This window comes from Pleurodeles waltl, chromosome 4_1 (genome assembly GCF_031143425.1).
Source record: "Pleurodeles waltl isolate 20211129_DDA chromosome 4_1, aPleWal1.hap1.20221129, whole genome shotgun sequence".
In the NCBI taxonomy this organism is placed as follows: Eukaryota; Metazoa; Chordata; class Amphibia; order Caudata; family Salamandridae; genus Pleurodeles; species Pleurodeles waltl.
Genome location: NC_090442.1, coordinates 592,538,332 through 592,563,518, shown reverse-complemented (window position 1 = coordinate 592,563,518; position 25,187 = coordinate 592,538,332). Strand labels below are relative to the sequence as shown.

The 25,187-nt window shown below is 46.7% G+C and overlaps 1 protein-coding gene across 1 annotated transcript in view; it reads left to right on the top strand.

The window, feature by feature from the left end:
- Window positions 1-25,187, top strand: part of LOC138287174 (tyrosine 3-monooxygenase-like) — a 263,248-nt gene that overhangs the window by 189,321 nt on the left and 48,740 nt on the right. Inside the window, exons 8-9 of the mRNA XM_069227534.1 lie at window positions 294-363; window positions 22,975-23,031. Of these exons, the coding sequence (XP_069083635.1) occupies window positions 294-363; window positions 22,975-23,031 (127 nt within the window). The remainder of the gene's footprint in view (window positions 1-293; window positions 364-22,974; window positions 23,032-25,187) is intronic.

Genomic DNA, 25,187 nt, shown 5'->3' with positions numbered 1-25,187 from the left:
GCTCATTTATTTTTCCTCTACAGTGGTTACTTTGTGAGAGTGTTTCTCTGTAATCATTTTCCTCCCTATACCTCCCTTACCTTCCTCTGTAAAGGTATTTTTCTGTTCGTGTTTCTCTGTAATTACATAACTGCCCTCCAATGTGTTTTAAAATCACTACATTCAAACTTATTCATGGATAACGATATATGAATTAAAGCAATCATGTCAAATCAAAGCGTGGGAATATTTGACATCTGCAGTCTCCGCCTGAAATAAACTGCATCTGTATATATTTATCTTTATATTTACAGTGACTGTTGTCATGAACTTTTGGGGCATATTCCAATGTTGGTGGACAAGGAATTTGCACAGTTCTCACAGGTAATTTTCAAACATACCCATCATGTGTCGAAATTCGAGTAGGATGTGATGATTTTTTCTGAACTTCAATTAGAAAGACGTGTCCGAGTGGACTCTACTTTAGCACAGTTATGTAAGTTTTTTTTTTTTAAATCTAAGGAGAAAGAGCGTGTGAAAATTGGGTTTGTCAAAAACAAAACAAGTTTAACTTCTTTAAGCACATGAATTGAAGAGATTCGCCAGCAGCATTGGGAAGGTAATGCATCTAAGACCGTATATGGTCCATTCTGCTGGAAAAGCCAGTTATGATGGTACATATAGTACATGCTGAGGCGTCCGGTCATTTACATTTACATTCTACATGGCCAAATAGTGGCTACTTGATGATGCATATTTAGTCTCTGCACAGGTCAGTATTTTTGTGGTACACGTGGGAGGGACAGATGGGAGTTGCTGGAAATTGGGGAATATTTTTGAATAAAGGGGAGGGGTTAATGGAGGAGTAAGAAAGGGTTTAAAGAAGGCTAGGGAGGGGTTCACAGAGGGACATGCACCCACTCTCAAAAGAGTAAGCTCATTGCTATTTACAAACTGCATTTCTAAAGTTACTAGAGCCAAAGAAGACCCAAAACTGTAGTACTCCTGCTTAGAGCTGCAATACTTCCAGCATCACATATGGCCAACCACTAGTACTGGAACATCCTCACACAGAATCAATGTAGTTAGGGACGCCCCATAGGAAATTATGTTAAATTTAGTAAAAGTATTTAAACTATCTAAAAATATAAATACATTTTATCAAATGTTAAAAAATGTAAAAATAAAACTTTCCCGGTAGACCTGAGCAGATCATCCTGGTTATAGTTTCTATCTCTTTTTTATGGAAGTCAAATTGTATTAGTGGGACAAGGTTGAGGGATGTATTTGGTGAAGTTTTCTCATAGGTGGATTGCCACTTGATGAGGTTGCACTGAAGTCATTGGCTTTGGCATGAAAAGCTTTGAGCAGGAAAATTCAAATTGCATTCCTGCCAAAGTCCTCTCATCAGCCAGATACTTTTGGTCCTTTTGCCCAGCCAAGTTTTGTATGTTTGGTCTTTGTATCTTTCTGTGCTCAAACACCTCCAGTGGTACAAACGTGGAAGCTGTTTTCTGGCAGGTTGCAGTAAAGCCAGATATCATAGCCACAAGAGTCCTATCAAGCTTTTATCGGAGCAGCAATAAGATCCAAGCAGGACCAAACTGATTTGGCCTCTCTCCCACATTGTGAGAACAATCTTCCATCATCTCAGGAAAGACACACACACACACCCATACCTCCATTTATTGTCTATCACCAGAGTTACTGGTAGTGCGTACCACTCTAAAAGCAACAGGACAGCAGGCTCTGGGCCCTATGTGTGATGTGAGTTATTTTGAAAATTGTAGTTTCATAAGATGGTGCTGCTTGTGTTCTTTGTCCACAGATGTTTGTATGTTTCCTTTCTGAAGGCCTTTCCTGAACCCACCCACCATGACATGTGCTCTACCCCCTTTCCTCCCAACATCCTACCCTTTGTCTCTCCCCACTGGTCTTCAAGCATCTTCACAATGGCTGAGACACACCTCAGGTCAAAAGGCCCATGTCTCTAGTGTGTAGTGACTTATTTTGAATATCCACCTAAAAAAGTATCTTCTTAGTATAATATTTCCTCTATTTTTCTTTTCACAGGTGCTTGTATGTTCCATTAACACAGGCCAAGTGCCCCCCACACACACACACGGTGATCTCTGCTTGGCCTTTTCATCTCTGTGCTCCTACCCTCTTACCCAGTCACTTGAGGTTTTGAGGTCCCATGGCCACAAGGCATGCTCCTTTCCCTTACGCTCATGCTAATCGTCTCCTAAACACCCTCTAAAGATCATATACCCGCTGCTCTAAAGCACTGCATTCTAGCAAGGTGTTGCTCAATGTCCTCTACAGAACATGTATCCTAGCTGTTTGTTACCAGTATATTTCTGTAAATGTTTTTCTCTCAGTTCTGTGTGGTCTACAGTTTTTTTTCAATCAATTTTATTGACATTTTGCATGTAAACACACATAAATAAAGGAAACAACAGTGTAGCGAGACACAATAATGGGGTGAAATAAGATCACTGGCAACAAAGTGAGGCTCATCTGAATAAGTCAACAACATCACCAGAAAGACATTCCGGTGACATAAGTGCATTTTCATGTCATTACGAATGATGTTAGGACATAAATCCAACATTCACTAGACTGGAAGAGCCATCCGTGTCCAGGCTCTGCAAGACGTGTACCACTACTCTAAATAGGTCGATGAAAATCAGACTGGGAGGCATTGGACACAAAACATGAAGGGAACAAAAAACAGGAGCCCTGGTCACGGAAGACCAGGGTTAGCTTACAGAGATGCATCTGAGGCTAGAACCAGGTATGGAGGTAGTTATCCATCTGGAGAGAGATTGTAACAGAATTGGAGAGAAGGAGGCTCAGAGCTGTAATGAGATAGAGATGGGAGCAAATTAAACATTAAAGCAATGCAAAAAAGAGCAAACTATTAGGGGAGAATGTAATCTTTGGGGGGGGTACCATTAGAATTTCCAGTTATATATCCTAGTCGGCCACCATGGCCACCTGTGTAGGCCGTCCGATTCTCCTCTATGCAAGGCTTTCCTCTCAGCTACCACCCATTTCCCAATAGCCTCTCTGCAAGCTTCAAATGTGGGGGGGGATTGCACCAGTTCATGGTGATGTTTTGCTTAACTAGAAGAAGAGTGAGTTTAACAAAATAGCCTTTGACCTTGTTTTTTTGATCAGTTGTAAATGCCTAGGGGAATGACTACCCAGTCCAGTCCAGAGGGGTAGGCTTCTCAGTAAGTGAGGAAAGCAAGCCCAGTAACTTGAGCCAGTATTCTGGTTGTACTCCATAGAGCAAATACCCTGCCTGCTTGTAACCAATGAATTCCAGCATATAAGTGCATTGTTACACCTGGTTGACTCAAAGAGCATATACCCTGGCTGCCTATAAACAGTGTATTCATGTGAATTCCTCCACAGTGTAGTATCTAGAGCCTTATCCTCACTGGGTTTAACCATTGCATTCTGGTTAGTTGCTCTTCGTATATTGCTAGTTAGGTCTCTGTCACTCCAGGGTGGATTTGAAGTTACGTATATCCTGGCTTCCTGTAATAAACACATATCTGTGAGTTGCTCGTCTGTCACTTCTGTTAAGACCTCTATCGCTCCTAGGTGAACTCTACAGCACATTAACACTGGCTGCCTGTAACAAGATGATTCACATGGGTTACTCTTGTTTTGTGCTTTTGTAGACTGTGTCCAAATGACTGTAAGCAGTGTATTTATGAGGATTGCTCTTCTGTGACTTGTAGATGGACTTCTGTCACTCCTGCAAGGACTTTACAATGTTTGTCTTGGTTGTCTGTACACAGTGCATTGTTCGGGATTCCTCTATCTCCTTCAAAGCCACCCAAGAAGCAGAACCCTATTCACTCTCAAGGATGGTAGACTAGACCACATGCACAAATATCTCTCATTCTACTTCATTCCTCTCCAGGCATAAACACACAATTGCAAGGGCCTATGCATTGCATTCTGCTACTCATCACCCCAAAACACTTCCTATTCTTACACTAGGAGAAGACTGAAGAAGAGTGATAGATACCTGGTTACGAGGTCTTGCTTACATTCATACACTCTGCTGCACCCTGGATACTCGTCACTGGACCCTTTTAATACACATATTGTCTATAGCCACTGTTACGAGACCTACAGCCATCTATTAGTAGTCTCTTTGTGGGCCACTGACAGCACTTCTCAGGTTCCCTAATGCTGAGTTATGTTGTTCCTCTGTAGGAAAGCACCTTTTAACATGGTGAGCCCCTACTTTTTGCCTGGTATCTAATGTAGCTTTGACTGTTAGTGCACTGGGCCACTGCTAACCAGGTCTCCAGTGTCAGATCTCTTTCCCCAAAATCTGCACAGTTGCTTTGCACAATTGGCAAACTCTTTAGCTACCACGGTAAGTCCCTAGTAAATGGTACCCCTAGTACCTAGGACCTGGGGTAATAAGGAAGGTCTCTGAGGGTTTCAGCACCAGTTGTTCCACCCCCAGGGACCTCTCACCAGACCCACACAGTGCTGCCATTGCAGACTGCGTGTGTTGGTGCAGGCTAAATTGAAAACATGACCTGTCACACACCCCAGTGTGCCAGGTTCCCTATCACTGCATGTGCTAGGTGTAAGTCACACCTAAGGCAGGGTGCATCAAGGCACATGTGCAGGCATATATGCAAGAGCAGCCATACCCCTGCTATTTCTTTGTTGATTCTGAGACATAGTAAGTGAACTGGGAAGCCATTTTAAATGCATGTGCTGGACACTGGCCATTATGAGTTCCCCAACTACATGATGGCGTCTCTGAATCCTGGGACGTTTGGCATCAACCATCTCAGAATAATAATCCATCACTGACCCCAGTGATGGATTTATTAATAAATGCACACAGAGGACGCCTTAGAGGTGCCCCCTGAAAACCTACTAGCTACTAATGTGCTGACTGACTGGTCCTGACCAGTTCAGCCACCACAGACGCATTTTTGGCCCCCCAATGTCAGAGCCAGTGCTCTCGGGGGCCTGAGACAAAAGCTTGCTCTGGGCAGAGGTGTTACCACTTCACCCAGGCAGGATGAACATTCCAGGGAGGGAAGCTTCAAAGGCCTTGCCACCTTTGTAATGGCACCCAGGTCTCTCCAAATGGCAGAAATATCCAACACTCCTGTCCTGACCCCACTTTTGGCAGCAGCACAGGCGGTAAAATGAGGCAGATTAGGAGGTGTGGCCACTTCATGCCAGTCCTACCCCTAAAGTGGATGAAATGAAGTGGACACCACATTCCTCTATCTTGCTTGGAAGGAATTAGGTCACCAGGGTTAGGGTTATGCCAACTTTCCAATAGGAGTGGTCATAAGAAGAATGTAGTCACCCTATAAAGGTGGGCAGCCCATTGGCTACTACCTGGCACTCCATATAACCCCCCTAAATTAAGTATTTAGGTGGCACCCCGGAACCCTAGAACTCAGATTCTGATGACCTATGAAGACGAGGACAAAGAAGAGTTGCACTTGTAGAAAAAGAAATGACGAAGCAGCTGACCACGCCAGACTGCCTGCTGACCTCAAACTACTCTGCCCAAGAAATCAGCTCATCCAGCCTTCAATAAAGACTCAAGTTTCCCCTGAGCAGCAGACATGCTCTGTGACAAGAAACTCCAAATAACAGACTCTGCAGCCTCTGAAACCCCGAGGACCCGACACCTGAAGTGACCACTAGACCCAACTTCCACGACCTGATGTGAAGTCAACCAACAGTGCCAATGCGGGTCCCCAGCTGTCCTGAGACCGAGTTCAGTGTGGTCTCACCTGAGACGCCTTCAGCCTCTGCACGCAGGCCCCCTCTCCCACAGCCTTGTGGTGAGAGAAAACAAAACACCTCCAGCAGCCACTGCACTCATTGACCCTGACCCCATCTGAGGTGGATCACTGGTGCCAACGACGTCCCCCAGCTCCTAAGAGCTTGAACCCATCCTGGGTCTACCCCTGTCGGACTCCCCAATGACATCTGCAGCCTCAAAAGCTGGACCCCCTGACTGTGAGTGCCCCCAGAAGAGAAAACCTGGCGCCTCAGGGCACCCCTGCATCTGTCACCCCTTGGCACAGAAAAAGAGGATCAAGGTACACCTATGTCCCGAGCACCCTAAGTCTACTACCTGCCTGCCTGTTGTCCCTTTGATCTGGAGTGACTTGACGTGGGCATCGGCAAGCAGATACAACCCGTACGGAGATTGGCCTGAAAAGAGCCCAAGAACAATGCAGAAGAATAGCAGCCCATTTCAAGGCAATCACATGACAGACCATGGAAGGACTGAAGGCTGAAAGGCCTAGACTCAGGGGACAGGAACATTCCATCTGACTTGATTTTCTAGGATGTAGCTAGCTAAAATAAACTGTGTTTTCAAAAAAACACCGGGTACTCCTGCCAAAATCAAGCAAGTTAGAAAATATTGTTTCACTCGAAGCTCACGAAAACTAACCCACATGAAGGAACCAGGCACTGATCTCCAATCCAATAGTACCTCAAGGTCAGCAACATGGCAACAGAACAGCTAGACCAATTAGAAATTCAGCTAAGGTGAAAGACAACACCCCCACAGACAAACAGGTGGCCAAGCTAGGGAGAACTGTCACAACATGACGCAGAGGCTCTCTGACACTTTATCACAGCAACGATACCATGACGGACCGACCAACAGCCCAAGGTGAAAAATGATTTTCTTTATCATTTTTTCGTCTTGAAAAACATGATCATACAAACTACATGTTTACCCTTTGTGGCATGTAGGCACAGAATAACAGACACAAATAGGCACCTATCCCAATTTACAGAGACAAGAACACCTAAGGACCACCAAGCCAAAAACTCCAAGTGCCCAGATGGGCAAAAAAACAGAAAGTAGCCATTCCCCAAAAGAATGGCAGGCACACAACTTTCCTTGCAGCTAACTGATCCCAGAAACAGGGAGATGTGCAAGAGCAGCATGTGACTGCAAACCCAACACCTACTGATACCCAAACTTGAAAAAGAAGAATGTTGAGCCCAGACCCCTGGACCATGTGAATTTTGCTGCCAAACAGTGAACGTTTTAGATTTGAGGGCTGTAAAGAAATGGCTCCCTGTTGCAGTTACCCCCCACTTTTTGCCTGATACTGATGCTGACTTGACTGAGAAGTGTGCTGGGACCCTGCTAACCAGGCCCCAGCACCAGTGTTCCTTCACCTAAAATGTACCATTGTATCCACAATTGGCACACCCTGGCATTCAGATAAGTCCCTTGTAACTGGTACTTCTAGTACCAAGGGCCCTGATGCCAAGAAAGGTCTCTAAGGGCTGCAGCATGTCTTATGCCACCCTAGAGACCCCTCACTCAGCACAGACACACTGCTTACAAGCCTGTGTGTGCTAGTGAGAACAAAATGAGTAAGTCGACATGGCACTCCCCTCAGGGTGCCATGCCAGCCTCTCACTGCCTATGCAGTATAGGTAAGACACCCCTCTAGCAGGCCTTACAGCCCTAAGGCAGGGTGCACTATACCATAGGTGAGGGTACCAGTGCATGAGCACTGTGCCCCTACAGTGTCTAAACAAAACCTTAGACATTGTAAGTGCAGGGTAGCCATAAGAGTATATGGTCTGGGAGTCTGTTTTACACGAACTCCACAGCACCATAATGGCTACACTGAAAACTGGGAAGTTTGGTATCAAACTTCTCAGCACAATAAATGCACACTGATGCCAGTGTACATTTTATTGCAAAACACACCCCAGAGGGCACCTTAGAGGTGCCCCCTGAAACTTAACCGACTGTCTGTGTAGGCTGACTAGTTCCAGCAGCCTGCCACACCAGAGACATGTTGCTGGCCCCATGGGGAGAGTGCCTTTGTCACTCTGAGGCCAGTAACAAAGCCTGCACTGGGTGGAGATGCTAACACCTCCCCCAGGCAGGAGCTGTAACACCTGGCGGTGAGCCTCAAAGGCTCACCCCTTTGTCACAGCCCAGCAGGGCACTCCAGCTTAGTGGAGTTGCCCGCCCCCTCCGGCCACGGCCCCCACTTTTGGCGGCAAGGCTGGAGGGAACAAAGAAAGCAACAAGGAGGAGTCACTGGCCAGTCAGGACAGCCCCTAAGGTGTCCTGAGCTGAAGTGACTCTAACTTTTAGAAATCCTCCATCTTGCAGATGGAGGATTCCCCCAATAGGGTTAGGATTGTGACCCCCTCCCCTTGGGAGGAGGCACAAAGAGGGTGTACCCACTCTCAGGGCTAGTAGCCATTGGCTACTAACCCCCCAGACCTAAACACGCCCTTAAATTTAGTATTTAAGGGCTACCCTGAACCCTAGAAAATTAGATTTCCTGAAACTACAAGAAGAAGGACTGCCTAGCTGAAAAACCCCTGCAGAGGAAGACCAGAAGACGACAACTGCCTTGGCTCCAGAAACTCACCGGCCTGTCTCCTGCCTTCCAAAGATCCTGCTCCAGCGACGCCTTCCAAAGGGACCAGCGACCTCGACATCCTCTGAGGACTGCCCCTGCTTCGAAAAGACAAGAAACTCCCGAGGACAGCGGACCTGCTCCAAGAAAAGCTGCAACTTTGTTTCCAGCAGCTTTAAAGCTTTAAAGAACCCTGCAAGCTCCCCGCAAGAAGCGTGAGACTTGCAACACTGCACCCGGCGATCCCGACTCGGCTGGTGGAGATCCAACACCTCAGGAGGGACCCCAGGACTACTCTGATACTGTGAGTACCAAAACCTGTCCCCCCTGAGCCCCCACAGCGCCGCCTGCAGAGGGAATCCCGAGGCTTCCCCTGACCGCGACTCTTTGAATCCAAAGTCCCGACGCCTGGGAGAGACCCTGCACCCGCAGCCCCCAGGACCTGAAGGACCGGACTTTCACTGGAGAAGTGACCCCCAGGAGTCCCTCTCCCTTGCCCAAGTGGAGGTTTCCCCGAGGAACCCCCCCCTTGCCTGCCTGCAGCGCTGAAGAGATCCCGAGATCTCTCATAGACTAACATTGAAAACCCGACGCTTGTTTCTACACTGCACCCGGCCGCCCCCGCGCTGCTGAGGGTGAAATTTCTGTGTGGGCTTGTGTCCCCCCCGGTGCCCTACAAAACCCCCCTGGTCTGCCCTCCGAAGACGCGGGTACTTACCTGCAAGCAGACCGGAACCGGGGCACCCCCTTCTCTCCATTCTAGCCTATGCGTTTTGGGCACCACTTTGAACTCTGCACCTGACCGGCCCTGAGCTGCTGGTGTGGTGACTTTGGGGTTGCTCTGAACCCCCAACGGTGGGCTACCTTGGACCAAGAACTAAGCCCTGTAAGTGTCTTACTTACCTGGTTAACCTAACAAATACTTACCTCCCCTAGGAACTGTGAAAATTGCACTGTGTCCACTTTTAAAACAGCTATTTGTGAATAACTTGAAAAGTATACATGCAATTTTGATGATTTGAAGTTCCTAAAGTACTTACCTGCAATACCTTTCGAATGAGATATTACATGTAGAATTTGAACCTGTGGTTCTTAAAATAAACTAAGAAAAGATATTTTTCTATATAAAAACCTATTGGCTGGATTTGTCTCTGAGTGTGTGTACCTCATTTATTGTCTATGTGTATGTACAACAAATGCTTAACACTACTCCTTGGATAAGCCTACTGCTCGACCACACTACCACAAAATAGAGCATTAGTATTATCTATTTTTACCACTATTTTACCTCTAAGGGGAACCCTTGGACTCTGTGCATGCTATTCCTTACTTTGAAATAACACATACAGAGCCAACTTCCTACATTGGTGGATCAGCGGTGGGGTACAAGACTTTGCATTTGCTGGACTACTCAGCCAATACCTGATCACACGACAAATTCCAAAATTGTCATTAGAAATTGATTTTTGCAATTTGAAAAGTTTTCTAAATTCTTAAAAGACCTGCTAGGGCCTTGTGTTAGATCCTGTTTAGCATTTCTTTTAGAGTTTAAAAGTTTGTAAAAGTTTGAATTAGATTCTAGAACCAGTTGTAGATTCTTAAAAAGTATTCCAACTTTTAGAAGCAAAATGTCTAGCACAGATGTGACTGTGGTGGAACTCGACACCACACCTTACCTCCATCTTAAGATGAGGGAGCTAAGGTCACTCTGTAAAATAAAGAAAATAACAATGGGCCCCAAACCTACCAAAATACAGCTCCAGGAGCTTTTGGCAGAGTTTGAAAAGGCCAACCCCTCTGAGGGTGGCAACTCAGAGGAAGAGGATAGTGACTTGGAGGAAAATTCCCCCCTACCAGTCCTATCTAGGGAGAACAGGGTCTCTCAAACCCTGACTCCAAAAATAATAGTCAGAGATGCTGGTTCCCTCACAGGAGAGACCAACACCTCTGAAATCACTGAGGATAACTCCAGTGAAGAGGACATCCAGTTAGCCAGGATGGCCAAAATATTGGCTTTGGAAAGACAGATCCTAGCCATAGAGAGGGAAAGACAAGAGATGGGCCTAGGACCCATCAATGGTGGCAGCAATATAAATAGGGTCAGAGATTCTCCTGACATGTTAAAAATCCCCAAAGGGATTGTGACAAAATATGAAGATGGTGATGACATCACCAAATGGTTCACAGCTTTTGAGAGGGCTTGGGTAACCAGAAAAGTGAACAGATCTCACTGGGGTGCTCTCCTTTGGGAAATGTTCACTGGAAAGTGTAGGGATAGACTCCTCACACTCTCTGGAAAAGATGCAGAATCTTATGACCTCATGAAGGGTACCCTGATTGAGGGCTTTGGATTCTCCACTGAGGAGTATAGAATTAGATTCAGGGGGGCTCAAAAATCCTCGAGCCAGACCTGGGTTGATTTTGTAGACTACTCAGTAAAAACACTAGATGGTTGGTTAACTGGAAATGAAGTGTGTGACTATGTTGGGCTTTATAATTTGTTTATGAAAGAACACATTTTAAGTAACTGCTTCAATGAAAAGTTGCATCAGTATCTGGTAGACCTAGGTCCAATTTCTCCCCAAGAATTGGGAAAGAAGGCAGACCACTGGGTCAAGACTAGGGTAACCAAAACTTCCACTGGGGGTGACCAAAAGAAAGGGGTTACAAAAACTCCCCAGGAGAAAGTGGGTGACACTAGAAACAAAGAAACAAAGAAAAAGAGTCCTCTGTAGGCCCCCAAAAACCAGAACAGGTGGGTGGGCCCCAAGACACAACCCAAAACAAAGGTGGGTACCAGGGTAAGAACTGGGATGCCACTAAGGCATGGTGCCACAACTGTAAACAGTCTGGGCACCACACCAAGGACACTTCTTGTCCCAAAAACAAACCCCAGAACAAAATTCCAGGGGTAACCAGTGTTAGTAGCCATGGGAGATGACTCCTCAGATGAGGAGGTCTTCCTAGCCTTCAACTGGAAACAGGGCCCAACAGGTGAGTTGGAGATTCCAGAGGGAAGTAGACACTTCCACCACCTACTGGTGAATGGAATCCCAACCACTGCCCTGAGAGACACTTGTGCCAGTCACACTATTGTGCATGACAGGCTGGTGCTCTCAAACCAGTACATCCCAGGTGAGACTGCCAGGGTAAGAGTTAGCCTAGACAGGGTCACTAAGAGGCCTGTGGCTTTAGTGCCCATAGAAGTGGGTGGCACTCTTAGCTGGAGAAGGGTAGTAGTCAGTACAGACCTCCCCCTTGATTGTCTCCTTGGAAATGACTACCCAGAGGTTAGTCAGAGCCCAAGAGAGGAACTGGCCCAGTGCAAGTCCTCTCCCAAGGATTCTGGAAGTCCTGCCTCTGCAGTAAATGCAAGCAGGCCCCAGAAGAAGAAGAAAAGAAAACAGAGTAGGGAGGGTGGACAACCTTTAGCCAAGGTTACAGCAAGCCAAGGAGATTCTGCCCCAGTAGGGGAGAACTCCAAAAATGGCCCTGATAAAGTCCAACCTGACCCACAAGAAGTCCTGGCTAGTCAGGCAACTGTTACACCTGAGTGGGTGGCTCCTCAGCTAACAGAAGAAAGAGTGGAAGAAGGGTGTTTACTACAAGATGTGGTAACCCCCCACTCTAATACAGCAGACAGGCAACCTGAACCCAAAGAAGCCTGTAACTTAGCCCCTTCCCTTTTAGGTGAAGAGCTAAAGGTGTGGTTCTGGGCACTGACAGCTGTCAGTGGCCTCTGCTGGGTGTTAGCCTTTATGGCTGCACTATCCTTAGCATGGTGGTCTGACCCCATGCCAAATAGCAAGTTAGGCCCCCTGACCCTATTGGTCATGGTGGGGTTACTCCAGCTCTGGGTAACCTCTCTGGGTAAGCTAGGGGTAACCCTGGCCAAGATAAGGTTAGCAGAGGTGGATACCTCTAAGACCAAAATAGAAAGAATGGGTGGAGACATTGAAGAGGCAGACAAGAGGCAATTCAGACTAGGTCCTATCACTGTGGAAGTAGGTCAGTTCCCCAAAGGGAATGACCTGAACAGAAGGATGTAAGGCAGAGTAGGCCCTGCAACTAACCAGCCTATTTCTCCAACTCTTCCTCGCCTGACAGACTAGGAAGACTCTCCCAGCTTGGGCTGAGTCTCCTGGCCTGTGGGCTGGGGGGGGCTTGTGTAAAGAAATGGCTCCCTGTTGCAGTTACCCCCCACTTTTTGCCTGATACTGATGCTGACTTGACTGAGAAGTGTGCTGGGACCCTGCTAACCAGGCCCCAGCACCAGTGTTCCTTCACCTAAAATGTACCATTGTATCCACAATTGGCACACCCTGGCATTCAGATAAGTCCCTTGTAACTGGTACTTCTAGTACCAAGGGCCCTGATGCCAAGAAAGGTCTCTAAGGGCTGCAGCATGTCTTATGCCACCCTAGAGACCCCTCACTCAGCACAGACACACTGCTTACAAGCCTGTGTGTGCTAGTGAGAACAAAATGAGTAAGTCGACATGGCACTCCCCTCAGGGTGCCATGCCAGCCTCTCACTGCCTATGCAGTATAGGTAAGACACCCCTCTAGCAGGCCTTACAGCCCTAAGGCAGGGTGCACTATACCATAGGTGAGGGTACCAGTGCATTAGCACTGTGCCCCTACAGTGTCTAAACAAAACCTTAGACATTGTAAGTGCAGGGTAGCCATAAGAGTATATGGTCTGGGAGTCTGTTTTACACGAACTCCACAGCACCATAATGGCTACACTGAAAACTGGGAAGTTTGGTATCAAACTTCTCAGCACAATAAATGCACACTGATGCCAGTGTACATTTTATTGCAAAACACACCCCAGAGGGCACCTTAGAGGTGCCCCCTGAAACTTAACCGACTGTCTGTGTAGGCTGACTAGTTCCAGCAGCCTGCCACACCAGAGACATGTTGCTGGCCCCATGGGGAGAGTGCCTTTGTCAATCTGAGGCCAGTAACAAAGCCTGCACTGGGTGGAGATGCTAACACCTCCCCCAGGCAGGAACTGTAACACCTGGCGGTGAGCCTCAAAGGCTCACCCCTTTGTCACAGCCCAGCAGGGCACTCCAGCTTAGTGGAGTTGCCCGCCCCCTCCGGCCACGGCCCCCACTTTTGGCGGCAAGGCTGGAGGGAACAAAGAAAGCAACAAGGAGGAGTCACTGGCCAGTCAGGACAGCCCCTAAGGTGTCCTGAGCTGAAGTGACTCTAACTTTTAGAAATCCTCCATCTTGCAGATGGAGGATTCCCCCAATAGGGTTAGGATTGTGACCCCCTCCCCTTGGGAGGAGGCACAAAGAGGGTGTACCCACTCTCAGGGCTAGTAGCCATTGGCTACTAACCCCCCAGACCTAAACACGCCCTTAAATTTAGTATTTAAGGGCTACCCTGAACCCTAGAAAATTAGATTTCCTGAAACTACAAGAAGAAGGACTGCCTAGCTGAAAAACCCCTGCAGAGGAAGACCAGAAGACGACAACTGCCTTGGCTCCAGAAACTCACCGGCCTGTCTCCTGCCTTCCAAAGATCCTGCTCCAGCGACGCCTTCCAAAGGGACCAGCGACCTCGACATCCTCTGAGGACTGCCCCTGCTTCGAAAAGACAAGAAACTCCCGAGGACAGCGGACCTGCTCCAAGAAAAGCTGCAACTTTGTTTCCAGCAGCTTTAAAGAACCCTGCAAGCTCCCCGCAAGAAGCGTGAGACTTGCAACACTGCACCCGGCGATCCCGACTCGGCTGGTGGAGATCCAACACCTCAGGAGGGACCCCAGGACTACTCTGATACTGTGAGTACCAAAACCTGTCCCCCCTGAGCCCCCACAGCGCCGCCTGCAGAGGGAATCCCGAGGCTTCCCCTGACCGCGACTCTTTGAATCCAAAGTCCCGACGCCTGGGAGAGACCCTGCACCCGCAGCCCCCAGGACCTGAAGGACCGGACTTTCACTGGAGAAGTGACCCCCAGGAGTCCCTCTCCCTTGCCCAAGTGGAGGTTTCCCCGAGGAACCCCCCCCTTGCCTGCCTGCAGCGCTGAAGAGATCCCGAGATCTCTCATAGACTAACATTGAAAACCCGACGCTTGTTTCTACACTGCACCCGGCCGCCCCCGCGCTGCTGAGGGTGAAATTTCTGTGTGGGCTTGTGTCCCCCCCGGTGCCCTACAAAACCCCCCTGGTCTGCCCTCCGAAGACGCGGGTACTTACCTGCAAGCAGACCGGAACCGGGGCACCCCCTTCTCTCCATTCTAGCCTATGCGTTTTGGGCACCACTTTGAACTCTGCACCTGACCGGCCCTGAGCTGCTGGTGTGGTGACTTTGGGGTTGCTCTGAACCCCCAACGGTGGGCTACCTTGGACCAAGAACTAAGCCCTGTAAGTGTCTTACTTACCTGGTTAACCTAACAAATACTTACCTCCCCTAGGAACTGTGAAAATTGCACTGTGTCCACTTTTAAAACAGCTATTTGTGAATAACTTGAAAAGTATACATGCAATTTTGATGATTTGAAGTTCCTAAAGTACTTACCTGCAATACCTTTCGAATGAGATATTACATGTAGAATTTGAACCTGTGGTTCTTAAAATAAACTAAGAAAAGATATTTTTCTATATAAAAACCTATTGGCTGGATTTGTCTCTGAGTGTGTGTACCTCATTTATTGTCTATGTGTATGTACAACAAATGCTTAACACTACTCCTTGGATAAGCCTACTGCTCGACCACACTACCACAAAATAGAGCATTAGTATTATCTATTTTTACCACTATTTTACCTCTAAGGGGAACCCTTGGACTCTGTGCATGCTATTCCTTACTTTGAAATAACACATACAGAGCCAACTTCCTACAAGGGCACTATAGCCAACAAACCTGCACCAGAAGGAGGAGGAGAACACCAGCTGCACTCTGCCTGGTGGTGAAAATGCCCAAAAGCTTCCCCTTAATGTAAGTATAGTGAAACCAAAGAAGAGTAGGGTCCCCATATCCAATTTATATTAGGATCCTTAGGACTCTGGGGATGGTAAACCTTCAAGCAGACCAGTAAGTCCATAGAAAATTATAGGATTTCACAAACCTGAGATGGGTATCACCAGGCAAGAAAGGCACTCAAGAAATGCTGCCTTTCAATGGCTGGACGTGGAACAAGTGCTTTTGACCTTTACCTGTCTTAAGTGAGGTAGGTCTGACGCCCTCTAGAGGCCACTTTGCTCCACACTTAAAATATGCATGCTAAGAGCTAGTGTCTGCAGGAAGGATTCCCTTACTGGAAGTGAAAGCATAAACAAGCATTTGCAAAGCCAATAGGTCCCGCCTATATAAGAACTATCGGTTTTGGCAATGTGTTTTTGCCATGTTGTACATCAGTGTGGCTGCTGTTCAGCATGGCTAAACGTTAGTGGCATGGAGTGTTGTAGAGTGGAGTGGGGAGTGAAATGTTGCAGAAGGGAGTAGGGAGAGTAGAGTGTCATAAAGTTGAGGAGAGGAGAGCAGAGTTCAATGGTTCAATGGCAGAGAGTGTTGCGGCATGGAGTGGATGGCATGGGTTGGAAAAGGGTGGAGTTGATTGAGCTAGTGGGGTGGATAGGAATAGAGTGGGATGGATCAGAGTAGAGTGGGGTGGATTAGAGTGGGGTGGATTGAATTGGGGTGGATTGAATTGGGGTGAGGTGGATTGGAGTGGGGTGATTAGACTGGATTGGGGTGGATGGTTTGGACTGAAGTGATAGGGCTTGGAGTGAGGTGGATTGGATTGAGGTGGATTAGATTGGGATGGATTGGAGTGGGTTGGGGTGGGGTGAATTGGAGGGAAATAGATTTTGTGTAGTGGAGTGGATTGGATTGAAGTGAACTGAAAATGAGTAGAGTGGATTGGACTGGAGTGAGGTAGGCTGGGCTGGAGTGGGTTGGATTGGATTGGGGTGGGGTGGATTGGTCTGGGTTGGACTAGATTAGTGTGGGTTGGGGTGGGATGGATTAAGGTGGTTTGGTGTGGAGTGGATTGAGGTGGATTAGACAGGAGTGAGGTGGATTAAGGTGGGTCTTTTTAGGACTGGAGTGGGTGGGTTAATGTGAATTGAATTGGATTGGGATGATTGGAGTGGAGTGGAGTGGATTGGAGTAGGGTGGTGTGGATTGGATTGGGGTAGAGTGGGGTGGGGTAAATTGGAGTAGAGTAGAATGGAGTGGGGTGGATTGGAGTACAGTGGGTTGGACTGGAGTAGGGTGGAGTGGGTGGATTGGAGTGGGGGTGACTGGATTGATTTTGGTTGGGCTGAACTGGAGTAGAATGGAGTGAGGTGAATTGGAGTACAGTAGATTGGATTGGAGTAGGGTGGAGTGGGTGGACTGGAGTGGGATGGATTGGAGTGCGGTTGACTGGATTGAACTGGGTTGGACCGGAGTAGGGTGGATTAGATTGGGGTGGGTGGGGGGATTGGGGTGAATTGACCTGGAGTGGGGAGGATTGAACTGAAGTGGACTAGATTGGGATGAAATTGAGTGGGGTGAAGTGGAGTGGATTGGATTGGGGTGGACTAGATTGGGGTGGATGGGATTGGAGTGATGTGGATTGGATTGATGTAGATTAGATTGGGGTGGGTGGATTGGATTGGAGTGTGTTGGGGTGCGGTGGATTGTAGTGGGTTGGGGTGGGGTGGGGTGGATTGGAGTGAAATAGAATTTTTGTGGTGGAGTGGATTGGATAGGAGTGAACTGGAAGTGAGTAGAGTGGATTGAACTGGAGTGGTGTGGGAAAGGCCAGCCTGGAGTGGGTTGGATTGGAATGGAGTGGGGTGGATTAGATTGGATGGAGTACGGTGGATTGGGTTGGGATGGATTTGATTTGTGTGGGTGGATTGGATTGGTGTGTGTTCAACTAGATTGGTGTGAGTGGGAGTGGGTTGAATTAAGGTGGTTTGTAGTGGAGTTGATTGAGGTGGATTGGACATGAGAGGGGTGGATTAAGGTGGGCCATATTGGGCTGGAGTGGGGTGGGTTAATGTGAATTGAATTGGAGTGGGGTGCATTGGAGTGGAGTGTATTGGAGTAAGGGGGTGTGGACTGGACTACGTAGAGTGGGGTGGGGTGAATTAGAGTAGAGTAGAGTGGAGTGTGGTGGATTGGAGTAGAGTGGGGTGGATTGAAGTAGAGTGAGCAGGACTGGATTAGAGTGGGGTGGATTGGTGTAGAGTGGGGTGAGGTGGATTTGTGTGGGGTGGAGGGGATGGGGTGGATTGAATTGGGGTGAGGTGGATTGGAGTGGTGGGATTAATCTAGATTGGGGTGGGTGGTTTGGACTGAAGTGATAGGGATTGGAGTGAGGTGGATTGGATTGAGGTGGATTAGATTGGGGTCGGTGGACTGGAGCGAAATAGTTTTTTTGTAGTGGGGTGGATTGGATTAGAGTGAACTTGAAGTGAGTAGAGTTGATTGGACTGGAGTGGGGTGGGCTGGGTAAGAGTGGGTTGAATTGGATTGGTGTGGGTGGATTGGATTGGAGTGAGGAGGACTAGATTGGATGGAGTGGGGCAGATTGGTGTGGGTTGGACTAGATTGGTGTGGGTTGGGTTGGATTAAGGTTTGGAGTGGAGTGGATTGAGGTGAATTAGACAGGAGTGTGGTGGATTAAGGTGGGCCGTATTGGACTGGAATGGAGTGGATTGGAGTAGGGTGGTGTGGATTGGATTGGGGTAGAGCGGGGTGGGGTAAATTGGAGTAGAGTAGAATGGAGTGGGGTGGATTGGAGTACAGTGGGTTGGACTGGAGTAGGGTGGAGTGGGTGGATTGGAGTGGGATTGACAGGATTGATTTTGGTTGGGTTGAACTGGGGTAGGGTGGATTGAATTGCAGTGGGTTGTATTGGGGTGGGTGGGGGAATTGGGGTGGGGTGGGGTGGGGTGGCGTGGATTGCACCGAGGTGGGGTGTATTGGAGTGGGGTGTATTGAACTGAAGTGGGGTGAATTGTACTGTAGTGGGGTAAATTGGACTGGAGTGGGGTGGAGTGAAATGAAGTGGACTAGACTGGGATGAAATTGAGTGGGGTGGAATGGCGTGGAGTGGATTGGTTTGGGGTGAACTGGTTGGGGTGGATGGAATTGGAGTGAGGAGGATTGGATTGAGGTGGATTAGATTGGGTGGGGTGGATTGGAGTGTGTTGGGGTGGGGTGGATTGGAGTGGGGTGGATGGGATGGAGTGAAATAGATTTGTTTGTAGTGTGGTGGACTGGATTGGAGTGAACTGGAAGTGAGTAGAGTGGACTGGAGTGTAGTGGGGTGGGCCAGCCTGGATTGGCTAGGATTGGATTGGAGTGGGGTGGATTGGATTGGAGTGGAGTGGATTCTATTGGATTGGATGGGGGTAGAGTGGATTGGGATGGATTTGATTGGTGTGGGTGGACTAGATTTGTGTGGGTGGGAATGGGTTGAATTAAGGTGGTTTGAAGTGGAGTGGATTGGGGTGGATTGAAGTGGATTGGACAGGAGTGGGGTGGGTTAATGTGAATTGAATTGAAGTGGGATGGACTGGAGTGGAGTGTATTGGAGTAGGGTGGTGTGGATTGGACTGGGGAGAGTGGGGTGGGGTAAATTCGAGTGGAATAGAGCAGAGTGGGTTGGATTGGAGTAGAGTGGGGTGGATTGAAGTAGAGTGAGCAAGATTGGATTAATGTGGGGTGGATTGGTGTAGAGTGGGGTGAGGTGGATTGGAGTGGAATGGATTGGATTGAGTAAATTGGACTGGATTCGGGTGGGGTGGTGTGGGAATGGATTGGATTGGAGTGGGGTGGATTGGACTGGAGTGGGTTGAATTGGATTGGAGTGGGGCAGATTGGAGTGGAGCAGATTGGAGTGGGGCAGATTGTTTTGAATTATAGTAGGGCAGAGTGTTTTGAGTAGTAGTAGGGCTGATTTGTTGAATTGTAGTGGAGCACTTTGGAGTGGGGCAGATTGTTTTGGATTGGAGTGGGGCAGATTGGAATGGAGCAAATTGTTTTAAATTAGAGTAGGGTAGACTGTTTTGGATTGAAGTGGGACAGATTGGAGTGGGGCAGATTGTTTTGGATTGACGTGTGACAGATTGAAGTGGGACAGATTGGAGTGGGGGGGTTGAGGTGGGATGGAGTGGGGCAGATTGGATTAGAATGGAGCAAATTGTTTTGGTTTAGATTGAGGCAGATTGTTTTTGATTGAAGTGGTGCAGATTATTTTTGTATTGGAATGGAGAAGATTGGAGTGGGGCAGATTGGAGTGGAGCAGATTGTTTTGGTTTGGAGTAGGGCAGACTATCTTAGATTGAATTGGGGCAGACTGTTTTGGATTGGAGTGGGACAGATTGGAGGGAGGCAGATTGATCTGGATTGGAGTGTTGCAGATTGGAGGGTGGCAGATTGGAGTGTTGCAGATTAGAGTAGGGTGGGATGAGGGGGCGGAGTAGGGTGGGGCAAAGTAGGGTGGATCAGGGTGATGTTGACTGGATTGGGGTGGGGTGGATTGATTGGAGTGGGGCAGATTGGATTGGAGTCGGGCAGGTTGTTTTGGATTGGAGTGAGGCAGATTGTTTTGGATTGTAGGGGGGGCAGATTGTTTCGATTGGAGTGGGGCAGATTGCTTTTGATTGGAGTGGGGCAGATTGTTTTGGATTGAAGTGGGCAGATTGTTTTTATTGGAGTGGGGCAGATTACTTTTTATTGGGGTGGAGCAGATTGTTGTGGATTGAAGGTGGGCAGATTGTTTTGGATTACTGTATTGGAGTGGGCATCTTGGTTTGGATTGATGTGGGGCACACTGGAGTGGGGTCGGTTGGGAAAATTTGAGTGTGGCGGATTGGCTTTGAGTTGGTCTGATTGGAGTGGGGCAGATTGCTTTGGATTGAAGTGGGACAGAAAGTTTTGGATTGGAGTGGGGTAAATTGAAGTGGGGCAGATCGTTTTAGATTGGAGTGGGCAGAATATTTTGGATCAGACTGAGGTAGATTGGAGTGGAGCAGATTGTTTTGGACTGGAGTGGGGCAGATTGTTTTGGAATGAAGTGGGGCACATAGTTTTGGGTTGGGATGTGGAAGATTGTTTTGGATTGGAGTGAGACAGATTGTTTTGGATTTTATTGGGGTAGATTGTTCTGTATTGGCATGGGGCAGCTGTTTTTGGATTGCTGTACTGGAGTGGGGCAGATTTCTTTGGATTAGAGTGGGGCAGATTGTTTTGGATTGGAGTGGGCACAGATTGGAATAGAGTGGGGTGGTTTGGGACGATTGGAGTGTGGTGAACTGGAGTGGATTGGGGTGAGTGTTTTGAATTGCAGTGGGGCAGATTGGATTGCAGTGGTGTGGACTGGTGTGTACTGCATGATTATGTGTTAAAGCATAATTTCGAACATTACACATACGACGAAAGCAATGCTGCTTTTCAATCTTTAGAACAAGGTAATAGTCATCTTTTGAGAACAGCGCTCACAAGCGAAAACAAAACAAAACATTCGTGCAAAGTGAGAAAAGAAGACTTGGCAAAAGAAAACAAAAAGTTAACTGTAGAAAACAACATTTTGCTTGTTGTGATGAGCACTTTTTGGCCATTCACACACCTTCTGTTTGCAGGATACAAGAAGGTATAAAGAACAAAATGGTACCTCAATCACATAGGAAGCAGTGGGCGAGCACTGATTAAGTTGCATCAATCAGCACTTGGTACCTGCGCCATGGACAGGAACGGAAATTATTAAATGCCGGCTGTCACCAATTACGAGGCTGTAAAGAAGAGTGTCACACATTCCAACAAATTATAAGCAATCGAAAGGCTCCAAGACCTTGTCTAACTACAACAGCATCTCACAAGCAATACACTTGCAGGCTCGCCCCTAAAAACCTCGAGGAGCCAAGGCACAGATCCAGGATTTCAGAAAGGACGGCTGAAGTCCAAAGAAAAGCTGAAGACGAGGTCTAAGAGGAATGTTATGAAAATTGCTAGGCAAATAGAGTGCATACGGCTTCAAGTACCAACTCGAGCTTAGAATGTAAATTTTAAAATAAGGACAATATAATAGACATGAGGATGATGACCCTGTCAAAAAATACTCTTTGACCCAACGCAGTGTGTAAAAACTCTTTGTGTCTTAGATACACTCTAACAGCAACAGGAATGGTAAACAGGAATAGGAAATGCAAAGGAACATCAGCCACAGACAAGAGTGTCTCCCAAACCATAATTAGAACAGAGGGCTTTGCGTGAAATATCCACAATAGCCTTCCACCTGACAGGTGTGACCACGAGTTCTATGGGTGCAACTCTACCTTACCAAACTCACCCACATTCCCTTTATGATAGATATCAAACGCAATGAAAAATGCATCAATCAGCGTACCAGAGGATCAACCACAGAAACAGAAGTTGACCTCCTTGAGAGGGCCCCAACCCCAAACTCAAATTAAAGATGGAAGAGAAACACATCAACTTAGTAGATAGAAAGACGTGCATAGAAGACCCCTATAGGAGGAGTTTCCAAACTGCAGCAGTAATGCATGATCCACCGAGAAAGAACCCACTACAACAGTACCAGAATTAGACAATGAATTCAGTATGATACCCAGTCTCAATGTGTATGCGATTTGGCTCTTAGACATTCCAGCATAACATAGATTAATGGGACGTGGAACCAAGTTCGATTGGAGCAAAGCACTCCACAACGAGCTGGGCACAGCACCATCTTCGCCACCCCATCCATAGCACATAAGCGTGATGGCCCACAGAGTGAGCGCAGAACATACACTCCTTAAACTAACGCAGAGCAGCCAACAAAATTCTGTGTATAGCAAAAACAGTTTTAGGAATGAAGAAAAACATACTTGGAAATGATTGGTTACCACCTCCACATGAAGACAGGAAAAAGGTGGCTTTAGGCTATGTTATAGCTAAAGAGCTGGAACTTCACTATAAAACTGTGTTAGAAAGGGGAGCGCTCTTGCGGCTAAGTAATAATGGGCTATATGTCAGGGAGTGTGCGGTCATCTGACTTAATCAAGGACTGCGACTCAGGGTCATGAAGTTCACTAGTAAGTAAAGTAAGTAATTAGGACATTCACTTTTGCATTACGCCCAGTAATTGCAGCATCTACCATTGCAGTCTCACAGTAAACAAAAGACATAAATAAGCAAACATACTGGCCTCAGCATTGCTTGTTGGTCTATCAGAATTCACCATGAGCAACTAGGAAAATAAAATCGTGAAAATTCATATAATGAATGATTTACAGCTGTAGTGGGAATACTAGTCTCCTAAACACCATTTACAAATATATTGTCCTATTGGGTGTAGATTCTCTAATATTAATTCCAACGGGGCAGTGCTTTTGTAAGCAATATTTAAGAAATTATATTAATGTCATACAGTATTCAGACTATGATATTCCAGTTATCACTCCATGATTTGTATAATTTATAGAGGAAAGTATATATAAGTATTAATTAATGTGGTTTTACCTTTGCGTGTGAGCGTACATACAAAGACACATATATAAACATACAAATGCATACACAGGTTATTTTGAAATAAAACCTATTTTTTCTTACAGGAAATTGGACTTGCTTCACTTGGAGTTTCTGATGATGACATTAAAAAGCTAGCAACAGTAAGTGGCTGATCAACAGACAAGCAGACATTACAAAAATATAAATATGATGGAAATAAGAACCACACTTTTCTTCAGCATGCTGCATGTGCCGACATAATTTACTATCGTTTTCCCTCCTTTAATATACATAACAGAGAAATGGCTTATAGGTTATAAAAGTAGTCCCCAATCAGCTTACAAAAAAAAACTAACTTTCACAGATACTCAAAACTTGCCATTCTCATATCTCTGTCCACCCATGTCTCTTAAACAGGAAATTCAGTAAAATTAGTCACTAACTACCACACCAGAAAATATAATTGATACGTTCATCCATTCACTTGTTCATTTATATGTTAGCGAATGAAAAATGTCCTAGCTATCGTAACTGAAAGTTTCAACTCTATTAAGGACACGGAGGCGAGTATTAGGCTGTTCTCTCTTGCTTTATTTTCACAGCAGCCATTCGTAGTATAACATGAAATTATTAACATGAGGGAAAGAACTTAATTTCGCATCATGCTTCAGAGTCACAATAACACCACATCCAATCATGTGCCAGCATCAACCTTTAAAGACCTCCGACAACGTTAAATCTCCCTCTTTCTTTCTGCGAACACAGCCGTCCCACTTAGCCATTACTCCTGCTTGGAAGGTTCTGTCCTGAGACACAAGAAAAAGAATTAAAAGATATAATTGCAGCCCTCCTAAAGGTTGCCGTACAACGTATGTACCAATTTACCAGAACCAATTGCAAAACATGCACAGCATGGAATAAAATCACAAATCTATAGCACAAACCTAAGACATCACCAAACAATTTCCAGCAAGAAGCATAAAGTAAATTGCAACATATAAAACAATCTAACATCAAGTGAAGAGGGCAAATAATTGTACTCCCTGATAATTGTAGTTCCATTACGAACACTTTCTGTTCCCTTGTTGATGGGGGGGTCCAAGAAAAACCCTGTTCAGGGTGGGCTAATCCTCACCTCTGTGTCCTTAATAGAACTGAAACTTTCTGTTACAATAGCTAGGAAATTTTTCATTCTATGTCAGGACCAGAGGCAAGGATTAAGCTAGTTCAAAGCTTCTCCACCACCAGAGATGCTAAATACTCTCTGTCTTGAAGTAAAATTGTTTAAAAGTAGAATCAGATGACCAGTCCACTGTGTCGAGAATGTCCTCCAGTCGGACACCTATGGAGAATGCCTTTGAGGCCATAGCTCCCCTGACAGAATGGGCCCCAAATAAAGAGGTATTGATGCCAGCTTCCTTCATGGTCTATCTAACCCACCTGGCAATAGTAGGGAAGACACATTTTTATGGGGTTTGGTGAGAGCATTAAGGAGCTGTTTTTCCCCATGAGGTTGAACCTCTTCTGTCATAGATTCATAGGCTTTGGGAGCCCTAACTACACATAGCTTGGGAGCATCAGGGAATGTGAGATAGGACACTACCTTAGAGTTAGATTTTGTTCTAGTGGAGATGTGGAAAGTTACCCCATCTGGTGTAAATACTCTATCTGCTTAGTCCAGGGCACGCACGTCTGAGACTCTCCGACAAGATATTAGACAGAGTAAACTTGCCAGTTTTGCTGACAGTTGCTTTCTAGAAAGGTATTTATTCGCCAGCCTAACGGGTGCCATCCACAGGAACATGGCTTCCCGAAATGGCTGATCTGAATGTATTAACAGATCTATATGCTAGGCCTGAGGCAGCCAAAAAGGCTAGAAAGTTTAGGATATGGACAACATCGGCCCCCACAGGATCTAGCTGTAGTAAGTGGCACCAACCCAGCCACTGAGACGATGATGAGCGGTAGCGTCTGGAGGTGCTGTCCGCTCATGATTTAGTAATGAATGTCTCAGCTTCTTGAAAAATCCCTGGAACTTTCTAACGTTCCCGGTATTCCTCCATATCATGAGATGAGAGACCCTAGCTCCACCAAATGGCGACGATTCCGCAAGGGATCCTTGAGGAGATCCGGAAATAGGGATAGACGGATTGTAAAATCCCAAGAAAGTTTAATCAGAACTGGAAACTAAGCTTGCGATCTCCAAATCAGGGTTACTACCACTAGGTCCGCCTTCTGCCTCCACAGCTGTGTTGTCAGTCTCATGATCATCGTAATAGGGGGAAAGCATACCCCTTTTCCTTGCTCCAATCTTGGA